A 22922-nucleotide genomic window follows, 5' to 3' on the forward strand; every position below is an offset into this window, starting at 1 on the left:
AATCTTGCCCGTGTTTTTGCGCCATGAGAAACTCCAAGCTAGAGCCAATCCACGACAGATAAAAACTGCTTCAAACTCAGTTGAGAAAGGATTACTGTGAAATTCAGGTATGAAAGAGATACTTGAAATATTGTTGGAGAAAACAAAGAGTTCAATTTTGTCAGAATTGAACAGAATGCAATTTTTTAAGTGATCAATTTAAAATGTAAAGCTTTTCTCAACCTTTGGTATTCGGTTGTTACCGGAATGCAATGCTTTCCGTCAAAACTTTTCCCTTTATGGTAACGTAACACAAACCGCAACAAGGTTAAATGTTGCAGTTAAATTTACTTTTAAATTATAAAATAATTATTAAAAATGCTAAATTTTAATTTTTTATTAAAAATTTTTTAATTATCATTACAAGATAATAGATCAAATAGAGTATAATTCAAGTTTTTATATTTTGATAATGATGGCCTTATTTAATGTTAAGTAATGATTTTATTCAGTATTTCAATAATAGTTTTAAGAGTAAATTTGAAAAAAAATAAAATTTGATATTTTTTATTATCCTTATAGAGTTTAAGGACCTTTTAATTTAATTCAAACAATAAAAAAGGTCAATTTACTATTTAATTATACAATAAAAATAAACAAATAAATATATTTTATTTTTCAATTCAAAAATATCCTAAATAATATTAAATAGATTGAGTAAAGCGTAATTGATAAGGATGACTTTATTTGGTGTTTTAATAATAGTTTTGGAGCAAATTTAAATAAAATAAAATTTGATACTTTCTACTTTTAGGGGCAAATTTAGAGAAAATAAAATTTGATGCTTTTTATTTTCATTTATCATTTAATTACTTAATTATATTCTCAATTTAGATAATTTCTGATTTATTTCATATTTTTTTGCAAAAAAATTGACCATTCACAATAAGCATCATAATATTTTTATTGGAGGGACAAAAAATACAAACATATATAATTTAAATTATTTAAATATTATTTGGATAGAGGAGAATAATCTTCCAGCTAGTAACTAAGTCTTTCCCTCGTCTGGGTAAATTGTGGATATATTTTTTCTTTCATTTTATCCAAATCTGAATTTATCAATGAAGGTTTTTATTGCATCTGTTTTTCTTTTAATTTTTCTGACTTTATGGTTAGTTTTCTGTGATTGTAAGTGGGGATTCAAGGTTGTTATTCATGCTTGTGCTGAGAGAGAAGAGAAGGACAAAGACAACCCTCTTCTTCCTCGGTTTTGAACCCTTCTCATCTACATGCAATCAATTAGAGCTTTTATTCTATTTTTGAGTTGTGAAGGATTGTTTCTTAAGATTGATGCAAGGCAGGGAATCTTAGGGATCACTGACCGCCTTCTTCTATTTGTCTGGATGGTAGATCCTTAGGTTAAAACGTCGATGAGCTCTTCCTTACTCTTCACGGGTTAGATGAAGCTCAGCCATGGTAGTTCTTGGTTGTTTTTGCTAGATTTTTTCAAATTAAAAAGAAATAGATTTTTTCATTTCAAATAAAAAATTGTTAGAAAAAAAAATGATATCAAACAGAGAGTAATAGAAGAAAAGAATCAGTTACGAATTAACTGATCATGCCAAAACCAGGTTACATACTGAGGGTTTAAGGTGCCATAAGAGTGTTTTGGTGGGTATAGATGGAGTAGCAGAAATATGATCAGCAAGATCACAGCAGTAAACTTGCCAAAGAAGATAATTTGCTGAGGTTAATTTGTTAACCAGAAGATGGGTGACAATTAGGAACAGAAGGGGAGGAAGACCACGAAACAGCCTGGGAAACAAGAGCTTGTTCAGTAGCCTGGATGCTGCGAAACAATATGGCTCTGATACCATGTGAAAAAACATTCGACACAATATTGAACTCACATAACGCACAGAATATAGAGCAGTACAAGCTGGTTTTTAGCTATACACTCATCTTCTACGATAACCACAAACAGAAGATTAATCTTATCACCAATGAGTTAATCTTAAATGGACATGCTGTCAATAATGGTGCCAACTCGTTCTAGTCAACTAGGTTAAGCTAAACTCGTTTAAGTCAATGAGTTAATAAGCCCCACTAACCAGCAGCTTAACACAGCAGAGAATGCAAAGTTCTCGATACAAACTGCAAGATGAACTCCCAGCATCAATTATGTCAACAAATTCAACTGATTAGGCTACTCTTTTATAACATGCTTTGAAAAATTATTTAGAACATTACCAAAAACTCACAAGGACCATGTAAGCTCTAATCTAGCCTTTAATGTACTTATCCTACTCGCCTTCAACAGAAATTAAGGTAACAAGGTAAAAACTTTCAAGATAATGAAGGAAACAAGAATAGGATTGCCACCAATCCTACACTAGATCTTCAGGAATGATCATCACTAGTAAACTGCTAATTCATCCTGTACATACCTAGGCCTTCATAGAAGTGAAAAGCAACCAGTAAACAATAAAAAAATTAAGAGCCCTCTTCTAATAATCGAAGTTCGAAACTCTATATTGAAATCATGGGCTCATGAGATTGGTTTGGTTCGCCAACACTTATAAACACTTCATATTTTTCTATACATTGCTAATATCAAGCAGGGGAATCTATACATAATTATAATTAGTAACTAGATCAGTATCACCATAGTGTCAGGATTGATTAGGTAACTGAGCAAATGTACCCGTGTTAGGATTGCAGCCCCCAACCATCATCCTCTTGTAGACTGCATAAGCAAGATCAGAATTACCTGACATGCTGTATCCACGAATGAGAGCATTGTAGGTGAACACATTAGGTTGAAGACCCATATATTGTAGCTCTCCATATAGCTTTCCGGCTTGCTCGACCATCCCAACAATCCCAAGATTGAATATTAAGGAATTGTAAGTGAAAAGGTCAGGGCTGATACCTCTACTCTGCATTTCACCAAAAAGAAAGAGAGCTTCTTCTAGCCTATGTGATCTTCCAAGCCCATCAATCATGAGGTTATAAGCAACTGAATCAAGATCTAACCCAGTTTGCTTTAGATCCTCAAAGTAATGTAAAGCATCATCTACTCTCCCCACCGTACATAGGCAACCAACAAGACTAGTGTAAGACTTCAAGTCTGGTCTTATTCCTTCTCTAACCATCCTTTTAAACAGTTCACAAGCAGCATCCACATCACCAGTTTTTCCGTATCCATTTATAAGGATATTGTAGATAGCAGTATTAGGCCTGCATCCATAGTCTTCCATTTCCTCAAACAACTCTTTTGCTTTCTCCAGTCTACCTGACTTGAGAAGTCCATCTAAAAGAGGACCATAGGTACAAGGGGTGGGAGAGAAATCGCCGCTAACAATATCATAATATAAATCCAAAGCCTTGTCCAAGCTATTAGATTTCACAAGATTGGCAATAACTATGTTGTGAGTTATGATGTTGGGTTTGCATCCACTACAAAGCATCTCTTCATACAGTTCAAAAAGTTCATTGATCTTCCTAGACTTCCCATGAGTATCAAGTAACAAGTTGTAGGTGAAAACATCTGGAGCACAACCAGCATTCTTCATCTCCTTGAAAAGATCCCAAGCCATTTCAGCATTGTGGATTTGAAGAAGCCCATCAATCAAACAGTTGTATGCTTCAAGAGTTGGATTAACTCCCAGTTCCTTGGTAAACTTCATAAATACATGATGTGCGAGCAAGGCTTTTTTATGCTTACACAAAACCTTAATTATAGGCAACAACACAGAGTCATCCTGGCAAATCCTGCTGCATACCAATCTTTCACCAAATAAAATGGCTTTTTCTGTTCCAGCTTGTGTCAAAATTCCACCCATTAGCTCTTCCCAAAATTGCCTGCTTATATAAAATTCAACCCGATGAACAAATTCCTCAACAATCTTGAAAGCTTCATCTATCAACTCATTCTTTACAACACCAGGAAGGAGGGTGTACAAAGTTACACAATCAGGGGTAAGCATTTTCTTCATCTGATGGAAGAGCCAGATTGCAATAGTAACCCGTTTTTCTTTAATGAACCCATGAATGACAGTGTTGAAAGTCAGAACATCAGGTGTACAATTCATTGTTGGCATTTTGTAAAGCATCTTCAAAGCCAACTCAACCTCATCGTTCTTGCAAAGGCAATCCAGGAGTGTATTGAAAGTTATTGTGTTTGGAGGACACCCATTCATAGTCATACTTTCAAATAATTCAATGGCTCTTTGTACCTGGCCCTCTTTCCCTAATCCAGCAATTAATGTGTTGTAGGTCACAACTGTAGGAGCAAGCTTCATGTCATTCAGTCTGCAAAACATTTGCCATGCCTCATCCATTCGGCCAGCCTTGTAAAGTGTATCGATCAAAGAATTAATTACCATTACATCCGGTTCACAATGACTTTTTGACATATCAGATAGTAACTTAATTGCTTCATCCACTTTCCCTGCCTTGCTATAGCACTTCATCATCATGTTATAGGTCACTGAATCTGGAGCTAGCCCATTACTTTTAAGACCATTAAAAATAGCTTTTGCTTCCCCAAGTCTACCCATTTCAGCAAGACTATACAAAGATGCATTGCAAGCAACAATATTAGGAACAATTCCCCTAGTTCTCATCATTTCAAAGGTCTCAAGAGCTTTGTCAGATAGCCCAGACTTTCCATAGTAGTCAATGAAAAGGATATAAGTATAAGCAGTAGGCTCAACACCCAGAGATTCCATGTTATTGAAAAGGTCTAAAGCATCGTCCAACTTTCTTACCTTCAAAAGTCCACAAATCAATGTATTGTACGTATGAAGGTTTGGCAACACCCCTTGCTTTCTCATGACATCCAACAGATCAAATGCTTCATCAATTTTCCCAACTTTGCATAATGCATTGATAAGTATAGTAAAAGCAACCACATCAGGGACATAGCCATCAGTTTCCATTTCACTCCAAAATTTTTTCACTGTGTCCAAGTCACCAAAATCACTGAATTTGTCCAACAGGGTAATATATGTTACCCTATCAGGTTTGTGATTGCTAGCTTTCATCTTTACAAACAATTCCATGGCACTGTCGAGTTTTCCTGCACTACAAAGGGCATCAAGAAGAACTGTATAAGTAACTACATCAGGACCACATCCGTCATCTTCCATTCTCTTCATAATCCTAAATGCATCATCAATTTTCCCTGCTCTTCCAAGTACTCTAATGCATATGGTGTACGTGTAGATATTTGGCCTCAACCCCAAACTCTCCATCTCTTCCAACAATCCCATAACAGTTTGGATATCCCTTCTTTTCCCTGTTGCTACCATTAAGGCAGAGTAAGTCTTCAGACTTGGCTTAAGACCTTCTGATACCATTATTCTATAAACCTCCAAAGCCTGCCTACAAAACCCAGAATCCAGTAACAAGTAGATCAACCCATTATATGAATAAGCATTCAAAATAAACCCCGTCTCCCTCATCTTTTCAAGTGCCAATGGTGCTTGCCTAAGCCCACCTCTAATATAAAGCCCCTTAAAGAGAGTCAAATAGGTATTCAAATCTCTCCTTATAATTTGCTTTTGCATCAACTGGAACACAACAGCCATATCTTCTACCCTCTTATGAATCCTCAAGACTTCAAGCATGTGATTACATGTTTCAGTGGTGTGAACAGCAAAGGGCAACTTAGCAACTGATTTAAAGTATGAAAAAGCATCACTTGGGTCTGAAATCGAGTTAAGCACAGCCATAACATCCTCAGATGATAAGGCATTTTTTGGCTTCCTCTTTACCACCACAAGCTCATGATTACCTTTCATAACAACCCCACAAAAACCCACTTTCTTTCTCCTGGATTTCTTCCAATTTCCATTAGAACCAGATGTCAAGACTTTAAAATTTCCAACTTCCTTACCTCCGAATGACACATTATTATCAACTAAAGCGGGTAACCAATTATCTTGAATGAACGCATAGCTATAATTGACAGTGCTGCAACACATACTTGAAGAGCAAATAACGAACACAGCCATTAAAGGTTCATAAAGAACTGAAGAACAAGCATAACAATACCTCAATAAATCGGAGAGAGATTGGTTTTTATGCACGACAATTGCTTGTTTAATTTCCAATCAGGAAAGAAACAAGCTTGAAGGTGAACAAATGGGGCTTACAGTCGCCCAAACATTTTCCTCATGGAGATACACGACAGTTCGAAGAAGTAATTGGCTATGGCGATTGACACAGCTGATTCTGGCACAAGTGAGGTGCTTTCTCTTTCAACCATTTTGTTTCTCCTAAGAGGAAAAGGAAAAATTCTATCTTTCTTTAGATAGATTTCATGGCATGGCTCTGTTCTTGTAAGGAAAATGAGAAACTTGAGGTTGCTGGGTTGAGATATTTCTGTGAAAGGCTTTTGGAGGACGGGGAAGAGCTTTCAAACGAAATTTGTAGTATAGATAAAGAGTGAGTAAAATATCTCTTATTTTCAGTCGGAATAAATAAAATAAAATATAATAAGAGAAAACTATTAATTAATATTTCTATTCCAATAAAATAAATATTTGATTTTTTTTATTTTAAATATAATTTTAGTCATTAATTTAAATTTCATGAAAAAACAATTCTGTCGTCCATTTATTTTTTGAGGATTTAACTATTTAACACTAAAAATAATATTTTTTAAATATATTGACTAATAAAAAAATTAATTTAAATTGAATTAACAGGTTAAAAGTCGAAGAGGACGTTATAAAAGTTAATGAATATATATTTTAAAATAAAATATTAAATAATTAATATATAATTAAAATTAAAAAATAATTAATGAGTATTTAAAAATTTAATATAATGAGAATTACATCTGGTGAAATCTCAAATGTTATTCTCCCGACCTACATTTCAAAAAAAATAAAAATTAATGATATTTTACCTTTTAACAATAACATCCACAAAATTTTTTTACTACTTATAATAAACACTTTCATTTTGATTATAATTTCGTATTTCCGTAATTGAGATTTTTTATTTGGAACTCTAATTTTGATTTTTAGTATTTTTTAAATGGAATATATATATATATATATATATATATATATATATATATATATATATATATATATATATATATATATATATATATATATATTGAATTCTTTTTAAGATATTTTATTAAAATGTGAAATAAGTATTATTACATTAAAAACTTTAATTATTTAAAGATATTCTTAAATACACATTTCCTCTATTTAGCATGATTTGAAAAAAAAAATTAATAAATTTTTATAAAATTATGCATAAAAAAATAAAATTTTATTAATTAAAAATAAATAAATTTTTTATTTTAAATAAAGAAATTAATAAAAAATTAAATTAAATTGAATTGAATTCTTCTAAAAATTTTAATTTTAAATTAAATTTTAAGTTTTGAGATAATTGCTTTAGCATAAATTTATCTAATTATCAATTTACAGAACTTTTATAACTGAGTAAATTTTTTTTAAATAAAATTATCATGAGGTTCATTATTTTGTCTAACTTAATTACTTAGGGTGTGTTTGTTTCGTTCGTATTTTTCTGTTTTTTATTTTTTATTTAATAAAAAAATTTTCAGTTTTTAATGTTACATTTTTATTTTTTTACTATTCGTTAAAAAAACATTTTTAAGATAAAAAAATTATAAATTATAAATATTGATTTTTCTTGTTGCATATATTATCAAACTATTAATTTTTTAAGTCGATTGATTAAAAAAAATTGAAATATTTATATTTTGATTTATTTTTTTTAATTTTAATTTAGTTGATTTAATTTTTATATTTTAATATAATTTAATCAATTTATAAATTATTAAATTTATAATCTATAGGATAATTTGATAATTTAGATGACAGTGAAATACTTAATATTTGTGTTATTTTATATTTTAATTTAAATATTTAAATTTTAGATAAATTGATTTAATATTATATTTAGTATAATTTTGATTAATTTTTAAAATTAAAATTAAAAATAAATAATTTAATTATTAAATATGTAATTCACCATAATAAACTTTATTTTATAATAATAATTATAAATATTTTATAGTATAAATATTATTTAATTTAAAATAGTAATATATAAAATAATTAAGAATAATATTTATTATAAAATGTTCATAATTATTAATACAAAACAAAATTTATTTATTGTTTAAACCGTTATTCGTGTGGGTTTAATTTGGTGGTAAGTACATATGAGTAAATCTAATAAATATTTACTCATTTTTTATTTTTATTTCAAAACAAACTGTCATATGTATATTTAACAGTTAAATTACTATAGTTTATGTTTAAAAATAAAATATTATATTCCGCATTTTATTTAAATTCTTATATTTTAATTTTTAAAAATTAATTAAAATTAATTTTAAATGTAAATATTGAAGTAATTCACCCAAAATTTAAATATTTGAATTAAAATATAAAATAATATAAATATTAAACTTTTTTATATAGAGAAATAATAATAAAATTAGGTGTAGCATATTATTTAAACTATCAAATTGCTACATAATTTTTAAAAATATATTTTAATTTTTTTAAAAAAATTATTAGCCAATCTTCTAATTTTAAAAAATACATTAAAATATTTCTAATATATTAAAAAATATATTAATTAATCATTCTATTAGTTTAGTCATTACGTGTTTTATTATTTAGTCTACATGGTAGAAAAAACTATTAGTTGGTTCTTAAGTTTTATTAAAATATCTATTGATTACTCCTTTTATATTAAAATTACTTTAAAATTTTTTACAATACTTAATAATTAAAATTAATAGAGATATTAATTAGTATATTTTTAAAATTTTAAAAATATTTTAATATATTTTTCAAAATCAACCGAACAATTAGTGAATTTTTCAATACTAATGTTTTATTTTTGCAACACTTAATCATTAAAATTGACGGTATAATTAATTAATAAATTTTTAAAATTTTAAAAATATTTTAATATAATTTTTAAAATTAAAAATTAATTAATCTCTTTTTATATATCATATAGACTAAATAATAAGTTTTTCTTATTATATTATCATATACTTTATAAAAATAATTTATTATTTATTTTTATGCAAACTATATTTTATTATTAAATATAGCATTTTAAAAAATATTTTATTATTTATTTTTATATAAAATTTATAAATTTATTTTTATAAGAATAATTTTTAAAAAATAAATAATAAAAATATTAAAAAATAATTTAAAAAGAAATAAAAAAACAGAGATTTTCCAATGTTATCAAACACACTCTTATTTTTTTCTTTTATATTTTGTGCTTGGATTCATGGATTAATTTAAATCTATTTTAATGTAAATACAACTTAACAAAAAACTGTTTTATTAAATATTCACACTCATCTTAAGTTCAAATTTTGATTTTTTTTTTAATTTAGCCAAACAATATATTTTTAAATTTATGAATTTCATATTCTAACTTTTAAATATGATTTTTAAATTTCTAATTTTTAATTTTTAAATTTACTTGATGAATAAAGTCATTCTGTAACTGATATGAAATTTATCATAATCAATGTTTATAATACACTGATTGCGTAATAAATTTTTTCAAACCGAAAATATCTCAACTGAAAATAAAGAAAACACATCATAAGTTGGCCTTGAGAGTACACCTGGACAAAAATCCTGGGATGAGGTGATTTGCCCTTATGAAAGGAAATAAGATGTTTCTAATTTGTATGTTATTTTTTTATTTGTTTATGTCCTTTTATTTGGTCTTCTATTAGGATGTAAAAGTAAATTTTCAGCAATTGCAAAAGGTGATGCCAATTATTATTAGATCATGGTAAAAATGTGATGCATGTTGTGACAAACTTTAACCAAGTCATGCTTACATGCTGGCTGGAGAAATTTCCCAACTTACCAAGCCACAAAGGTGTAGGTATTGGCCAAGTAGACAGTCTTCTTTTAAATTTTTTACTTGATTTGTGAAGTGGATGCAGCATAAATGCTTGTGGGGTTGGGCTAAAAATTTGGACCCATTTTGCTTTTACAGCAGCTGAAGTTGTAGGGTCCAAACCCAATCTCAAATATGTATTAGGCTTGTTTTAGATCTTTGTTTGATTCAGTGGGTGCCCTTTCCTTTCTGATTCTTTGCACAAGAAGGAATCGACAAGTTTCACTCTTAACCAACTAAAATCACAGCACACTGACGCGGAACTCTATGATATAAGTCTCAAATCTACACGTATAAGTAGATATGCAATCTAAAGATTTTATAAATCCACCTCTTATATCACCCCACATTTAGAGAAGCTGAAAAACCAATGGTAAAAGAATTTAAATGAGAATCTGACAAATACCACAATGAATAGTTGATAAGTTAATCAAGATTCTTGATACAATTGATTAAAACAAATCTTTACTCACTCTCAATGCAATCCACGACAAAAGCATGAAGAAAAATTTTGAAATTTTGATTCAAAAGACAAAAATAAAATCCTAAAATATTATTCTTAGACTTGGCCAAACTACACACAAGACTCAAACCCAATCGTATATTGAAATAATACATCAAACTTATAAGTGATAAACTATAAGCTCAAAATATGGTCTAGCACTCTAAAACTTAGAAGATAAATTATACTAAAAATACAAGTTCAAATACGGTCAAAATAAAGCAAATGTTTAAATAATAAAATATAGCAAGCCTATCATAACAAAACTGAATCTTCACAAAAACCTTTCTTGATCTTCACTTTAAACTTCTCTTTGTGTAGTTTTGAGTTTTGGCCCATAGACTTGATTAGACTCACTAAACCCATAATTTCAAGTGTTGCACTAAATCAATCCTATATAAATTGAAGCACGCTCTAAGTATATTTGGATCATATGAATATAATTTTGAACTCCCATTTGAATGATATAAGGTTGCTCCACACCATTATTGAAAATTTATCATATTGGACCCGTATCATTTCCTCCTTTACAAAAGATTCATCCTCGAATCTTGCTCATGTTTATATCATGAATGGAAGCTTTAAGAACTAAAGCATCTTTAAAGATCTCATCTTGAATGTAATACCCGGCTAGACTCCGGTATCGGAATTCCTACCGTCCGGTGGAATCTCGGATGCCGGAGACCTCTAGAAGGGTAGAATCATGTTTTATAAAAATGTTTTAATGTGTTTTATGATTTTAAGTATGAAATTAAATGAGTTTTTGCATAAAAAGTCCTTGGAGGAAAACCCAGGTTCGGCCGCCGAAAGTCAAGTTCGGCCGCCGAACATGCATGCGTTTTGGAGGCACGTTAGGCCCCCGAAAGCATGAGTTAGGGAAGTCCAGTTTCGGCCGCCGAAAGTCAAGTTCGGCCGCCGAACATTGCATGGATGCGGAGGCACATTCGGCCCCCGAACGTGGCCTGGCCAGCCACCTATAAAAGGGGCACTTAGCCGAAATGGGCGAGTTTTCTTCCATTCTCGGCCACAGCAAGCTTCCGACCTTCCCTTTGCAACTCTTGTGTTCTTCCTCCAAATCTCTTCCATTTTTCTTGAGTTTTAAACTCACATTGCAAGTTTTGAGCATTTAAACCAAGTTTTGGAGTTTTGGGAACTTAGGAGCTCATTTTCGTGGATCTCCAAGTTTAGGTCGTCTCCCTCTCGATCTTCAAGAGGTAAGAGCCGATCTTAAGCTCTTTATGTGTTTTTAAATAAGTTTTATGCAAGATCTATGGGTAGAAATGCATGTTAGGTTATATGTTGAGTTATGGGTTAATATTGATGTTTTGAACAATGTGTGTTGATTGTGTGTGTTTGAAGTGTTGTAGTTGGGGTATATGATTGTTTGAGACCCCTAGGAACTTGTATGCATGTTTTGGTTGAGATTTATGCATGATTTGAGGTTTTGGGAGGCAAGGGGTTCATGTGAACCAAGTTTCTGCCCTTCTGGCAGAAACCAGGTTCGGCCGCCGAAGGGAGTTTCGGCCGCCGAACCCCCTTGTGGAGGCAGCATTCGGCTGCCGAAGCTTGCCCCCGAAAGAAGACTTTCGGATCTGTCTGGGAGGTTCGGCCGCCGAAGGTGCCGCCGAACCTGCCTGACTTTCGGCTCTGGAGAGACTTTCGGCCGCCGAACCTGCCGCCGAAAGTGCCCTGTCCAGGCCTTCTTTGCATGTTTTTGTATGATTGGTTCATGATGTTTTAGGGGGTTTTTTGGGAGTATTTTAGAGTTATGTTCAAGTATGTTTGGTCCCTCATTTGAGTCACCTTGTGTAGGTTCGGACCCGAGGAACCGAGGACCCCAGCAGTGAGGTCAGCTGCTTCGGTGTTGTCAGAGTCAGTCAGAGGTGAGTGGAACTAAACTTAATCTTTTAAATTAAATGTTTTATCATGTTTCATGCATCATGATTATGCTATAGGATGATTGCATTAGCTTCACGAATATGCCGCATTGCATCTATTGTTGTTGATGTGGGTGAATGTTGGATGACCCAATTAGTCCATGACAGGAAGACCAGGACCCCATTCTACGGCCTGGCACGGAAATGAAAGACCAGGACCCCATTCTACGGCCTGGCACGATTGTGGACTCGAAGACCAGGAGCCCAGAGGAGGCCCTGGAATAATGGTAAGTAATGTATGTATGACAGGAAGACCAGGACCCCATGCTACGGCCTGGCACAATGTTAGCTTGGACTAATTGGTGACAAGTTCACCCAACCCTTATGTGAATTGTCTGTGTTATGATGCATTTCATTAAAGCATAGTGTTAAAATGTTTTATAGTTCAGCTCACTGGGTTTTTAGCTCACCCCTCTCCCTTCACCCCCAGGCTTGCAGGTACAGTATAGTGCGGGAGTCCGGATAGAGTAAAGAAGTCATGCTTATGTAATAGCTAGCAATGGACATGATCAAATTGTAATGTAAAAGTACAGTATAGTTATGTAATGAGGTTTATGGATGTTAGTGTGTGCTTGACCATAGATTGTTGTATCCCTTCTAATACATGATCTTAGAGATTTTTTTATGATGTTTATGTAAACCAACTCAACGTATGTTATGTCACCCCTTGGGGGCACTGATGAGATCCCACAGAGGGATCAATGTTATGTTAATGTTTATGCACAGGTTGAGTTTGGTTGATGTTCATGTAAAGAAAAGTTTTAATTTTTATGTATGTTGTGGATCATGTATGGGATTATACAGGTTTACAGGTTATATGTCAGGCTTGCTACGGGTCCCGGCGGCCTTAAGCCGATCTGGATCCTAGCGCCGGTAGCGGTCTGATTTTCGGGTCGTTACATTGAATATGTGGAAATAGTATGAAACTTTCATCATGGATGTTTTTATTAACAATCTGCATATCAAGAACAAATGAATTAGGCATAATAATGTTAGTCATAGAAAGATTTGGTGGATATGACCCATTCTCCTCTACAACTTTCAAAACAGCCCCATTCGCCTTCTCCATATCATTAATCATATCCTCTCTATGTACATCATCATTTACAACCTCTTCTATAAGTTCATTGATGGAATTTTCAGCAACAATTATATTAACTTTATGCATTACAGTTTCCTCTTCAATTTCAATCTCTATGGAAGTTGAGATTTAAACTTTAGCCTTTTTTTTTTCCTTTTCTTTCTCCATCTTTCCTCCTTATACTAGTCTTGTCAACTTGTTGTTCAAATCCCTATAATAGTATGAAAGGATGAATCTCTGGCACATCAACTCTTCATTTCGAACTTGAGGCCTATTGTAATTAAGAGCTCTTTGAGGCATTCTTGTAGAAGTGGAAGCCTGTGCGACTTTCAAACTCTCTATAGTTTCGGTCATTCTCTCAAGAGTCCTATAGCGCCTTCCAAACTCATCACCAACTGACTTTTTGAAGAGTTTATAATCACTAGTCATGTCCGGTTCACTTTCATTATCGCTGTCCACCACATTTTTGTCTTTACTCATCCTGTCTTAAATCAACAAAAAACAAAGAGAACTAGCAAATATAGTGTTAGAAATAAAAGTACTCAAGTGTTTGCACTCTTACCACTCTTTTGTTGATTCTTCAATTGCATTTCAGAAACTAAGGTCAACCAACCAATCAACTACAAGGTGCATTTAAAGAAACAAAGAAGAAAGCCTAAAGAAAGAAGTAAGCACGCAAAAAGTAGAAAGAAGACACTGACAATTTGAAAAGTAACACAGGGACAAGGTTTTGTGCTAATTGAAAAATTATCACCTAAAATATAACACAAGTAAACAATACTCTAACTATGTCAAGAAAGCAAAAGTAAACTTAAACCAAAAACAAAAACTTAGAGATCAATGGAAATGAATCTGATCAAAACATGAATTTAATTCACTACAAAGCAAATTAAATATGGATCTATTTAAATCTACCTTAAAAGGCAAGTATCAAAACTCCACAAATAGAATCAGAAAATAAAAATTAAATTTCACTCAACTTCAGCATTATGGCCGAATTTTTTAGTCTTAAAATGAGGATTTGATATCAAATCAAATTTAGGTGCAATTGTCTTAAATTTGCATTTTAGGAAAATATGCAAAATTTCTTTTATTTTCCAATCTGAATTCAAAGCAATTCAAATTTTAAAATTAATTTTCATAATTTCGGCCAATAAGGAAAAGATTTAAGGTAGCAAATCAAGATCTTAAATTTCGTCCAAGAGAAAATCAGGAAGAATATCTCACAAATTTCAGCCAAATATCAAGAATTAAGTCAATGAAAATTTCGGCCAAACAGATATAATTTTTGGCTAAACAAAAAATTATATCAATTGAGAAGATTTTTTGCCAAACTAAGAAATAAAATAGAATATATTTAGGTAAAACTTAAATTAATCAAAAGAAGCAGCAATGGTCACAAAGAAAATCCCAACCAAATTCTAAATTCTCCAAGGAAGAGGAAATAAGAAAACTCAAAAATCCTAGAACCTACCTTACTTTGACTTTGATATCAACTGACATAGAACCCTATGACACAAGTCTCAAATCCACACGTATAAGTCGATATGAAATTCAAAGATTTGATAAACCCATCTCCTATGACATCCCACACTAAGAGAAGCTGAAACACCAATGATAGAAGGATTTAGATGAGAATCCGACAAACGTCACAACGAATAGTTGATAAGTTAGTTAAGATTCTTGATACAATTAATAAAAGCAAATCCTCACTCTCACTCAATGCAATACACGCCAATGGCATGAAAAAAATTCTGAAAATTTAATTCAAAGTCCCCTCTTACAAGCATTCTTATCCTTATATAGTAAGGAGAAAAAATTAAAATACTAAGACACTCTTTTTATGCTTTTCTTGTGCTTGGTTAAACCACACACAAGGTCTAAACCCAATCGCACACTAAAATAACATATCAAACTCACGAGTGACAAAACATAAACCCAAAACATGGCCAAACACTCTAAAACTGAGAAGATAAATTATAAGCAGAATACAAGTTCAAACAAAACCAAAATAAAGTAAGTGTTTAAATAATAAAACATAGCAGCCCCATCATAACAAAGCTAAATCTTCACAAAAGTCTTTCTTGATTTTCACTTTAAACTTCTTTTTATGTAGTTTTGGTTCATAGGTTTGATTAGACTCTCTAAATCCATAATTGCAAGTGTTGTATCAAATCTGTCTCATATGAATTAAAGTATGCACCAAGTGTATTTAGATCATAGGAATATGATTTTGAACTCTCATTTGAATGATATAAGGTAGGTCTACACCATTGTTGAAAATTTTCCATATTGGATTTGTATCCCACACGCTATAATGACTATATACTCGTTCATTACAAAATCTCTAGGGGATCATTTGCTTTTGTTGAAACAAATGCATAATATTAAGCATACATACACTCGTCAATTGCATATTAGAGCATGAGAAAAAAAAATAAATACGGAAAATTTAATGTAGTTTAACTGTACGATATATATCCACAAGTAAGACAGAAATAAAGTTACGTATGATAAAAATTGTAATACAATCTCTAGAGTTTTCAATTTCTAACCGACTTTTCTAAAATATCACGTAATACGGACAAAAAAGAAATTATTTATATACCTTCTTACTCTCTCCTTCCAACACAGATTTCCATCTTTTCATGAATCTAAATGGCGATGCAAAACTTTTCAAGTCAAATATATATTCAGAATTCAAGTCACATGATTAACACTATTTTTCCATTTTTTTTTCTTTCTTTCCCTCTTTTCAATTGAAGGTGGATCAAGTTATCTCTTAAACTAAGCAAGCAACAGTTCAAGCTATCCAGTATAGTACCTGGTGTCGGACCACCAGCCTAGCCACAGCAGCATCACAGCAAGAAACTTTGGTTTTGGTTAGAAAAAGAGAAAAAAAAAAAATTAGCAGCCAAAAAAGAGTCTAGTTACTGATTAGTTTTGATTATGGCCACCAAAAAAAAGCAATTGAAAACCCATGATTATACCCAAAGATGCAAAAGATGATATCATAAAGTACTTTTGGTGTTAAAATAAAATTAAAAAAACGACATCAATGATGTCCTTAAAGCCAAAACCCAATTTGATAACAGCACAAACATTTTTGAAAGTTGCTTACCTAATAATGATAATGATAATAATAATAATAATAATAATAATAGGTAAATTTGCTATTTAGTCTATATATTATAGAAAATTTATTAATTAATCTTTTAATTTTAAAAAATAAATTAAAATTTTTTAAATATTTTAAAAAATCTACTAATTAATATTTTTATTAAATTTAACTGTTAAATATACAAAAAAATTTTAAATATTCACAGTACTTTCTAAATTAATTAATAAATTTTTTATAAAATTGAGGACTAATTAATAAATTTTTTCAAATTATATGAATAAAATAATAAAATATTAATTATTAAAATTAATGGGGATTTAATTAATGGACTTTTTTAAAATATCTAAATATTTTAAGATATTTTTTAAAATTGATAAATTAACGGTTGAGTTTTATTATAATATAAGGAATAAATGATAATTTTTTCATAATAATAATCAAATACATCTTCTGATTATGTTAAAAGAAAACCCAAATTCTGATGGGGAATTTTTATTTGTCTCAATTCTAGTTGTTTTTAATTTAAGTTTTGACGGATGGTGACTTCACAGCTACATGCTGAAACATTCCCCTGGAGCATTGAGTAATCTGATCTCTTGAATCTGTAAATGCAAGCAATCCTTTGCCTTTTTATTTGGTCTTCCATATCTGTCATCATGCCCTTCTCATTTTCTTTCATTTTCTGTTTGGTGAATTATCAACTACCAATCTAGAAAGTATATTTATGTGTGCTACTCATTGCTCACTCACATTTCTTCACTCTGTCCATTCCTCTCTCTCTCTCTCTCTCTGCAAAGTAAGGTTTTAATTACTCTTATCATATTAGTGCAGTGTCACTTTACTTGATTTTGTCCTTCCACCCCTCTCTCTCTCTCACCCGAGTAAGAAACTCATAATTATGAAATGTAGCTTTACTCAACTTTCTGTCTTTCACCTTATAAGGCCACTTCTCACTGGGTCAGGGTTACTTCAGTGGTCTCTTCTCTAGATTCATCTCTCATCAATTTCACTCACTTACCCAGTAATTAACTATTGCTCCACCAGCTGTTGGTGTTACCTTTTTCCTCTTCTCTCCTTTTCTTTGGGAGGTAAATGTCCAAAACCCAACAACTTACTCTGCCCATGAAACAAGACCCATAAATTGTTTTTGTATTTTATTCAGCTGAGATTTGTAAATTTGATTCGATTTAAGCGTGATGTGAAGCTGTGAGTTTCTAATACTTTGTGGGTTTTGGGTCTTGAAGGTTTTCAATGGAGATAGATAACAGTGAAGTGAAGTCCAAGATGGAAGACTATGAAGTCATTGAGCAGATTGGGAGAGGAGCATTTGGTTCTGCTTTTCTTGTTCTTAATAGAACTGAGAATAAGAAGTAAGAAATTGATTTCTTGGAAAGCTTTGTTTCTTCATTTTCTTTCTTTTTTCATTATCTCTTGTGGATTTTCTTGAATTCTTCCTTGAGAATTATCATTTTTATCTATATATCCAATACATGGGTTGTATATCAATCTCCAGAAGTTGGCAATTTCTGGGTTTTGTTGATGTGGACAGATATGAAATCAAGTTTTCCCAGAAGGGAATTGTAAGGATACTTGTTGATTGTGTTAAATGATTTCAATTCCAACCACGAAGTACTGTGGACCAAAATTGTGATTTTGGGATGTGAGGTAGTTGTAGTGTCGGCAAGATTCTGCCTTATTCAGCTTATTGATTTTTTTCCCCTCCTCCTGTTAGGTATGTGTTGAAGAAGATTCGCCTGGCCAAGCAGACTGAGAAGTTCAAGCGAACAGCTCACCAGGAGGTCACTTTCACCTATTATCTTTAGAATCTTTATTTTTTTTATTTATAAATTATTCTTTATGCTTGTGAATTAGTGGTAGTTCATTTCTCTATTTTCTTAAAATAAGAAAAGCAATTGAGTTTTAGATACTTCCATGCGATTGTTTATAGGATATATTCTCATGTAATTAATTTTTTTTTTTTAATTTTAAATCTGCATTTGCTAGAAAACCAACTATGGCATTTGTCATGTGTGCATGTATGCAGAGCTTTCCTCTTGTAATCTTATATCCAATTCCTTAATCTGACCTTTGAAGTTTGAACCATGAAATCTTATGCTACATTACCATGGTACAGAAATATTCTAGTTTACTGCTAATCAGTTTCAATGTTATTGTATAGAAAAATTTAATACACTACTGCTTTTCCTTTGGTCTAGTTGCTGCTGTAGAAATATAAATAATTTCTGCTGTTGAAACTTGAAAATTCTGAATTTTTCATTATTAATGATCATGTTCAGCAATTTTCGTATTTAGTTGATAGCTAGAATATGAACATTCTGTTTTGTGTTTTCTAGCTTTGCCATCAAATATCTGAAAGCTTTGCTTTCAGACATGATGAATGGAAAAAAGAACTGAAAATGGGGTTTCTCCCCCCAACCAAGCCAACAATTTCGCTTTATGTTTCTGTTAAGAATGTAATTGGCTCAAAGTATGTTCATAACTTGTTGCGAAGAAAACATGGTTGATTTCATGATTTGTGCCACAGATGGACTTGATTGCAAACCTGAACAACCCATACATTGTGGAGTATAAAAATTCTTGGGTGGAAAAGGTAAACAGTTGAAATTATAATTTCTTTACAATGAAATAATGAATGGCTTTGAGACTCCAATTGACACTGAGCTAATACGCATGTGGTGCCTATGAAAAATCTTCATGCATTTCTTTCACTGTTCAGGGAAATTGTATATGCATAGTTACGGCCTATTGTGAAGGTGGAGACATGTAAGTTATCCTTAATATATTAGTCTTTGATGATTTTGGCCAAGCTAATGTTAAAAATGTTAAATGCTTTAGAAAACCAAAATATATATCCATCTGCTTGTAAATTACATGGGACATTTCTTTCCCTGTAGTGAGGAACCTTCCTCTTCCTGATATTTATTTCCTTTGTATAATAAAAGAACAACTGAAAAACTTTATATTACGTCTCATCAGACATTCAAGTAAATAAACTTTTCATCTAGAAAATAGACATTTAAAAATGTCTTCTTAATGAAAATATCATAAAACTTAAATAAGGTAAAAAAAAAAGTATCTCAGACATGAAAATTTATATGACCTTTTTTCTTCCTCTCCTCAATCAGGGCTGAGATTATAAAGAAGGCTAGAGGCATTTTTTTCCCGGAAGAGGTAACCTGTAAGACATTTATATAATTGGAATTCTTTATTTATTCTTTCATTTTATCAACATAGTTACCATGTTTTGCTTCTCAGAAGCTCTGCAAATGGTTGGCTCAGTTATTGCTAGCTGTGGACTACCTACACTCTAACCGTGTGCTTCACAGAGATCTTAAGGTTCGTGATATGCATTGATTTATGCAATGAAGGAAACCTTTTGAAATGGTTTTGTTTCTTATGTAATCTTGTTCAATTCCAGTGCTCCAACATATTCCTTACGAAGGACAATGATATCCGTCTTGGTATGAAGGCAAAAGAACTGCTAACTATAAGGATTTTGATCAGGTTTGGATTCCTTGTCTTGATGTCTTCTAAGAATTTTATATTTTCTTTGGACTGAACAGGTGACTTTGGACTTGCAAAGCTGCTTAGCACAGAAGGCCTTGCTTCTTCGGTATGGACTTGAATGTATTTTCTGCATGCTACATCTTACTTCCTGCCTAAATTTCTAGTGTATTTTCATTCTTGAAGAAAACTATTTTGTGATACTATGTTGGATTCAAGACTTTAGAGCTAACAATTGAACTGCTTATCCCCAATAGTTTATTTAGTTCACGTATCTATGTTATTTATGCCTCGTGATTCACCTAGGTTGTTGGCACTCCTAATTACATGTGTCCTGAGCTCCTAGCAGATATACCTTATGGCTACAAATCCGACATATGGTCGCTTGGTAAGTAATCTGGAAGCAAGGGTGTAAATTATCAAATTTCCTTCGTTAGGAGTAACATCTTCTTGCTGTTTCAGGCTGCTGTATGTTTGAAATGGCTGCACACCAACCAGCATTTAGAGCTCCTGTAAGTACAAGCCTGTCTTGTATACTAAAGCATCATATCTTATAGCTACCATAGAGAATCTGAACTTTCAATATGAATTTCAAGCATCACAATTAAATGCATAACTTGAACAGGATATGGCTGCGCTAATCAACAAAATAAACAGATCTTCCATTTCGCCTCTCCCAATTATGTATTCCTCCTCACTGTAAGTAATTTCTTCTCAAATTACTGTTGCTAATTGCTTCTTGGAACATATCATTTGTCTACTCTTGTAACATATAAAGCTGTTCCACGAGTTTTCTTTCTCATGAATAATGGATATATGATTCACTTTAATGGCCTAAAATATGTGTGATGAGTTGTGTGTCACAGGAAACAAATTATTAAGAGCATGCTGAGGAAGAACCCGGAACACAGACCGACAGTGAGTTCGAATGACCTATAGTTTGGATCTATTGATTTCAACCCTGTAAAACATTCTAATACCTTAATGCCTTTAACATTTAGGCTGCAGAACTGTTAAGACATCCTCATTTGCAACCATATTTACTTCGTTGCCGCAATGCATCTTCTGTGTTTCTTCCAATAAAGCCCATAAACAGTACAAAGGAGAAAACAAGGAGAAAATCATTATCTGGTAAGCCTAGTGGTGGCAGTGACAAAGCCAATAAGGACAGGGACGCCGGGCCAGTCCACCAGCCAGAAAGTGGTAATCCATTTGAGAGAAATGGTGTTGCACAACAAAGCAATCAACCTCATATTAACATCCCAACGTCAACATCCAGTGCAGAAGACAGCCTTGAGACCAAAAGGGTTGATCCTACGAGTTATACTGCGGAAGTATCAGATTCTATGACTGGTCCAAAAGACAGTTCCACTGATTCTGAAACTAGTATTTGCATTGAAGACAAGCAAGCTGATTCTAGCAGTCCAGCTCAAAAAGATGGCACTGACATTGAGTTTACATTGAAGAGCACCCTGAATGCACAACATGAAGACGAGACTACCTCGGAGCACTTTCAACAACTTCAAGAGGTTAATGTCAATCATGTTCCAGCAAAGGATCAACCGACATTTTGCAAGCAGAAAGTTGTTGAAGAAGCTGAAACAGAGGGAGAGGGTGCAACAACAGGGGAGAGCAGGGAATTGGCGTTGACTAGTCTAAGCTGCATCGAAAAAGATGCTCCTGCTGATGATAAAAGCTCGCCATCACCTATAACTAAGCCTTATGTAGAGCCAGAATTGTGTTTAAAGAAACCAGAAAGCCCTGATGTGTATACAGAAGAAACTCAAATGGAATACTTATCATCTGAAAGTAACGATGTCCTTCCTTGTAAAGATGAAATTCAAGCAAAACCAGATGAGAATAATTGCTCCTTGCAAATGGAGAAAGATGATGCTTATGGGATGAGGGTACCAACACCAAGTGAAATTTCATTGCTTAATACGATTGCTGCAATGCATGGTGACGAAACCAAGAATGATTGGGAGAATCCTGGTCAGCAAAGAGCAGATGCTCTCGAGTCTTTGCTTGAGCTATGTGCACGACTACTTAAACAGGACAAAATCGATGAGCTTGCCAGTGTGTTAAAGCCATTTGGAGAAGAAGTGGTCTCATCTAGAGAAACAGCAATCTGGTTAACAAAAAGTCTCATGTCACAACATAAATTTAATGGAGGGACCTAAACTTCAGGTGATTGCTGCTAATTTATTGTTAGTAAAAATATGTATGTATAAATTTTGTTGGCATAAAAATGATTTCTTAGAGAGTGTTGTTTGATTGAAGGGCATAACTTATAAACATATTTTTCTGATTGTTTTATTCTCTACTTGCTTTGATGCTGAATAAACTTGCCCTTTCTTTTCTCAAATCATTTGTATGAATGTGGGAAATATGTGGCCAACAGGGTATATGTCAAAATTCTTTTTTCTTGGTAACATTGGAAATTTCTGTATGAAAGAAGGTTGCAGAGGATCAAACTTTGGACCATCCGCACTTAATCATTTGATTATTTTTCCCAAAACTTGCATTTGTGAGTAATATATTTGGGTTTAAAGCCCTACGCACCCTGCATCTGAAGATTCATAAATCCCTCCTGCATATTTTAAAACTTTCCTAGATCTTCCTCGTGGCATCCTAGTTAAGAGAGATAAATTAAACAAGTATGGTTGCCTTCTATTAGGTTATCTTATTAAACTTATGGTTGGGGCTATCTGCTGAGACTTATGGTAAGGCAATTTATGAATGTCTTTATGGTGGACTTGATTTTATCAAAGACAATGAAAATGTGATTATTCTGAGCCACAAACACTTCTCAGCATTTCCATC

General features: G+C 32.2%; 2 protein-coding genes across 3 annotated transcripts; one reads left to right on the forward strand and one right to left on the reverse strand.

Moving 5' to 3' along the window:
- Positions 1 to 2334: 2334 nt before the first annotated feature.
- Positions 2335 to 6420, reverse strand: LOC110621099 (pentatricopeptide repeat-containing protein At4g31850, chloroplastic). The gene has a single exon (XM_021765161.2). The coding sequence runs from the start codon at positions 6000 to 6002 to the stop codon at positions 2655 to 2657; it is 3348 nt and encodes a 1115-aa protein (XP_021620853.1). The 5' UTR covers positions 6003 to 6420; the 3' UTR covers positions 2335 to 2654.
- Positions 6421 to 17346: 10926 nt separating this feature from the next.
- LOC110620979 (serine/threonine-protein kinase Nek6) lies at positions 17347 to 22415 on the forward strand. Of its 2 annotated transcripts, none has more exons than XM_021764940.2 (14): positions 17347 to 17370; positions 17819 to 17944; positions 18307 to 18373; positions 19120 to 19185; positions 19312 to 19358; positions 19721 to 19766; positions 19851 to 19931; positions 20014 to 20056; positions 20159 to 20208; positions 20406 to 20487; positions 20562 to 20611; positions 20725 to 20798; positions 20966 to 21017; positions 21101 to 22415. In XM_021764940.2, the coding sequence occupies exons 2-14, from the start codon at positions 17826 to 17828 to the stop codon at positions 22277 to 22279; spliced, it is 1956 nt and encodes a 651-aa protein (XP_021620632.1). In that variant the 5' UTR covers positions 17347 to 17370; positions 17819 to 17825; the 3' UTR covers positions 22280 to 22415. The 2 variants fall into 2 exon arrangements, with proteins under 2 accessions (XP_021620632.1, XP_021620631.1); XM_021764939.2 differs by lacking the exon at positions 17347 to 17370 and adding an exon at positions 17394 to 17662.
- The last annotated feature ends 507 nt before the right edge of the window (positions 22416 to 22922 follow it).

Source organism: Manihot esculenta, chromosome 8 (assembly GCF_001659605.2).
Source record: "Manihot esculenta cultivar AM560-2 chromosome 8, M.esculenta_v8, whole genome shotgun sequence".
Classification (NCBI taxonomy): domain Eukaryota; kingdom Viridiplantae; phylum Streptophyta; class Magnoliopsida; order Malpighiales; family Euphorbiaceae; genus Manihot; species Manihot esculenta.

Bases quoted from the DNA above. Each gene is read 5' to 3' on its own strand.
- LOC110621099 (XM_021765161.2), bottom strand. From the start codon at position 6,002: ATGGCTGTGTTCGTTATTTGCTCTTCAAGTATGTGTTGCAGCACTGTC.
- LOC110620979 (XM_021764940.2), top strand. From the start codon at position 17,826: ATGGAGATAGATAACAGTGAAGTGAAGTCCAAGATGGAAGACTATGAA. The intron at 17,945-18,306 runs GTAAGAAATTGA...TCCTCCTGTTAG, and splicing joins AATAGAACTGAGAATAAGAA to GTATGTGTTGAAGAAGATTC. The intron at 20,799-20,965 runs GTAAGTAATTTC...TGTGTGTCACAG, and splicing joins ATTATGTATTCCTCCTCACT to GAAACAAATTATTAAGAGCA.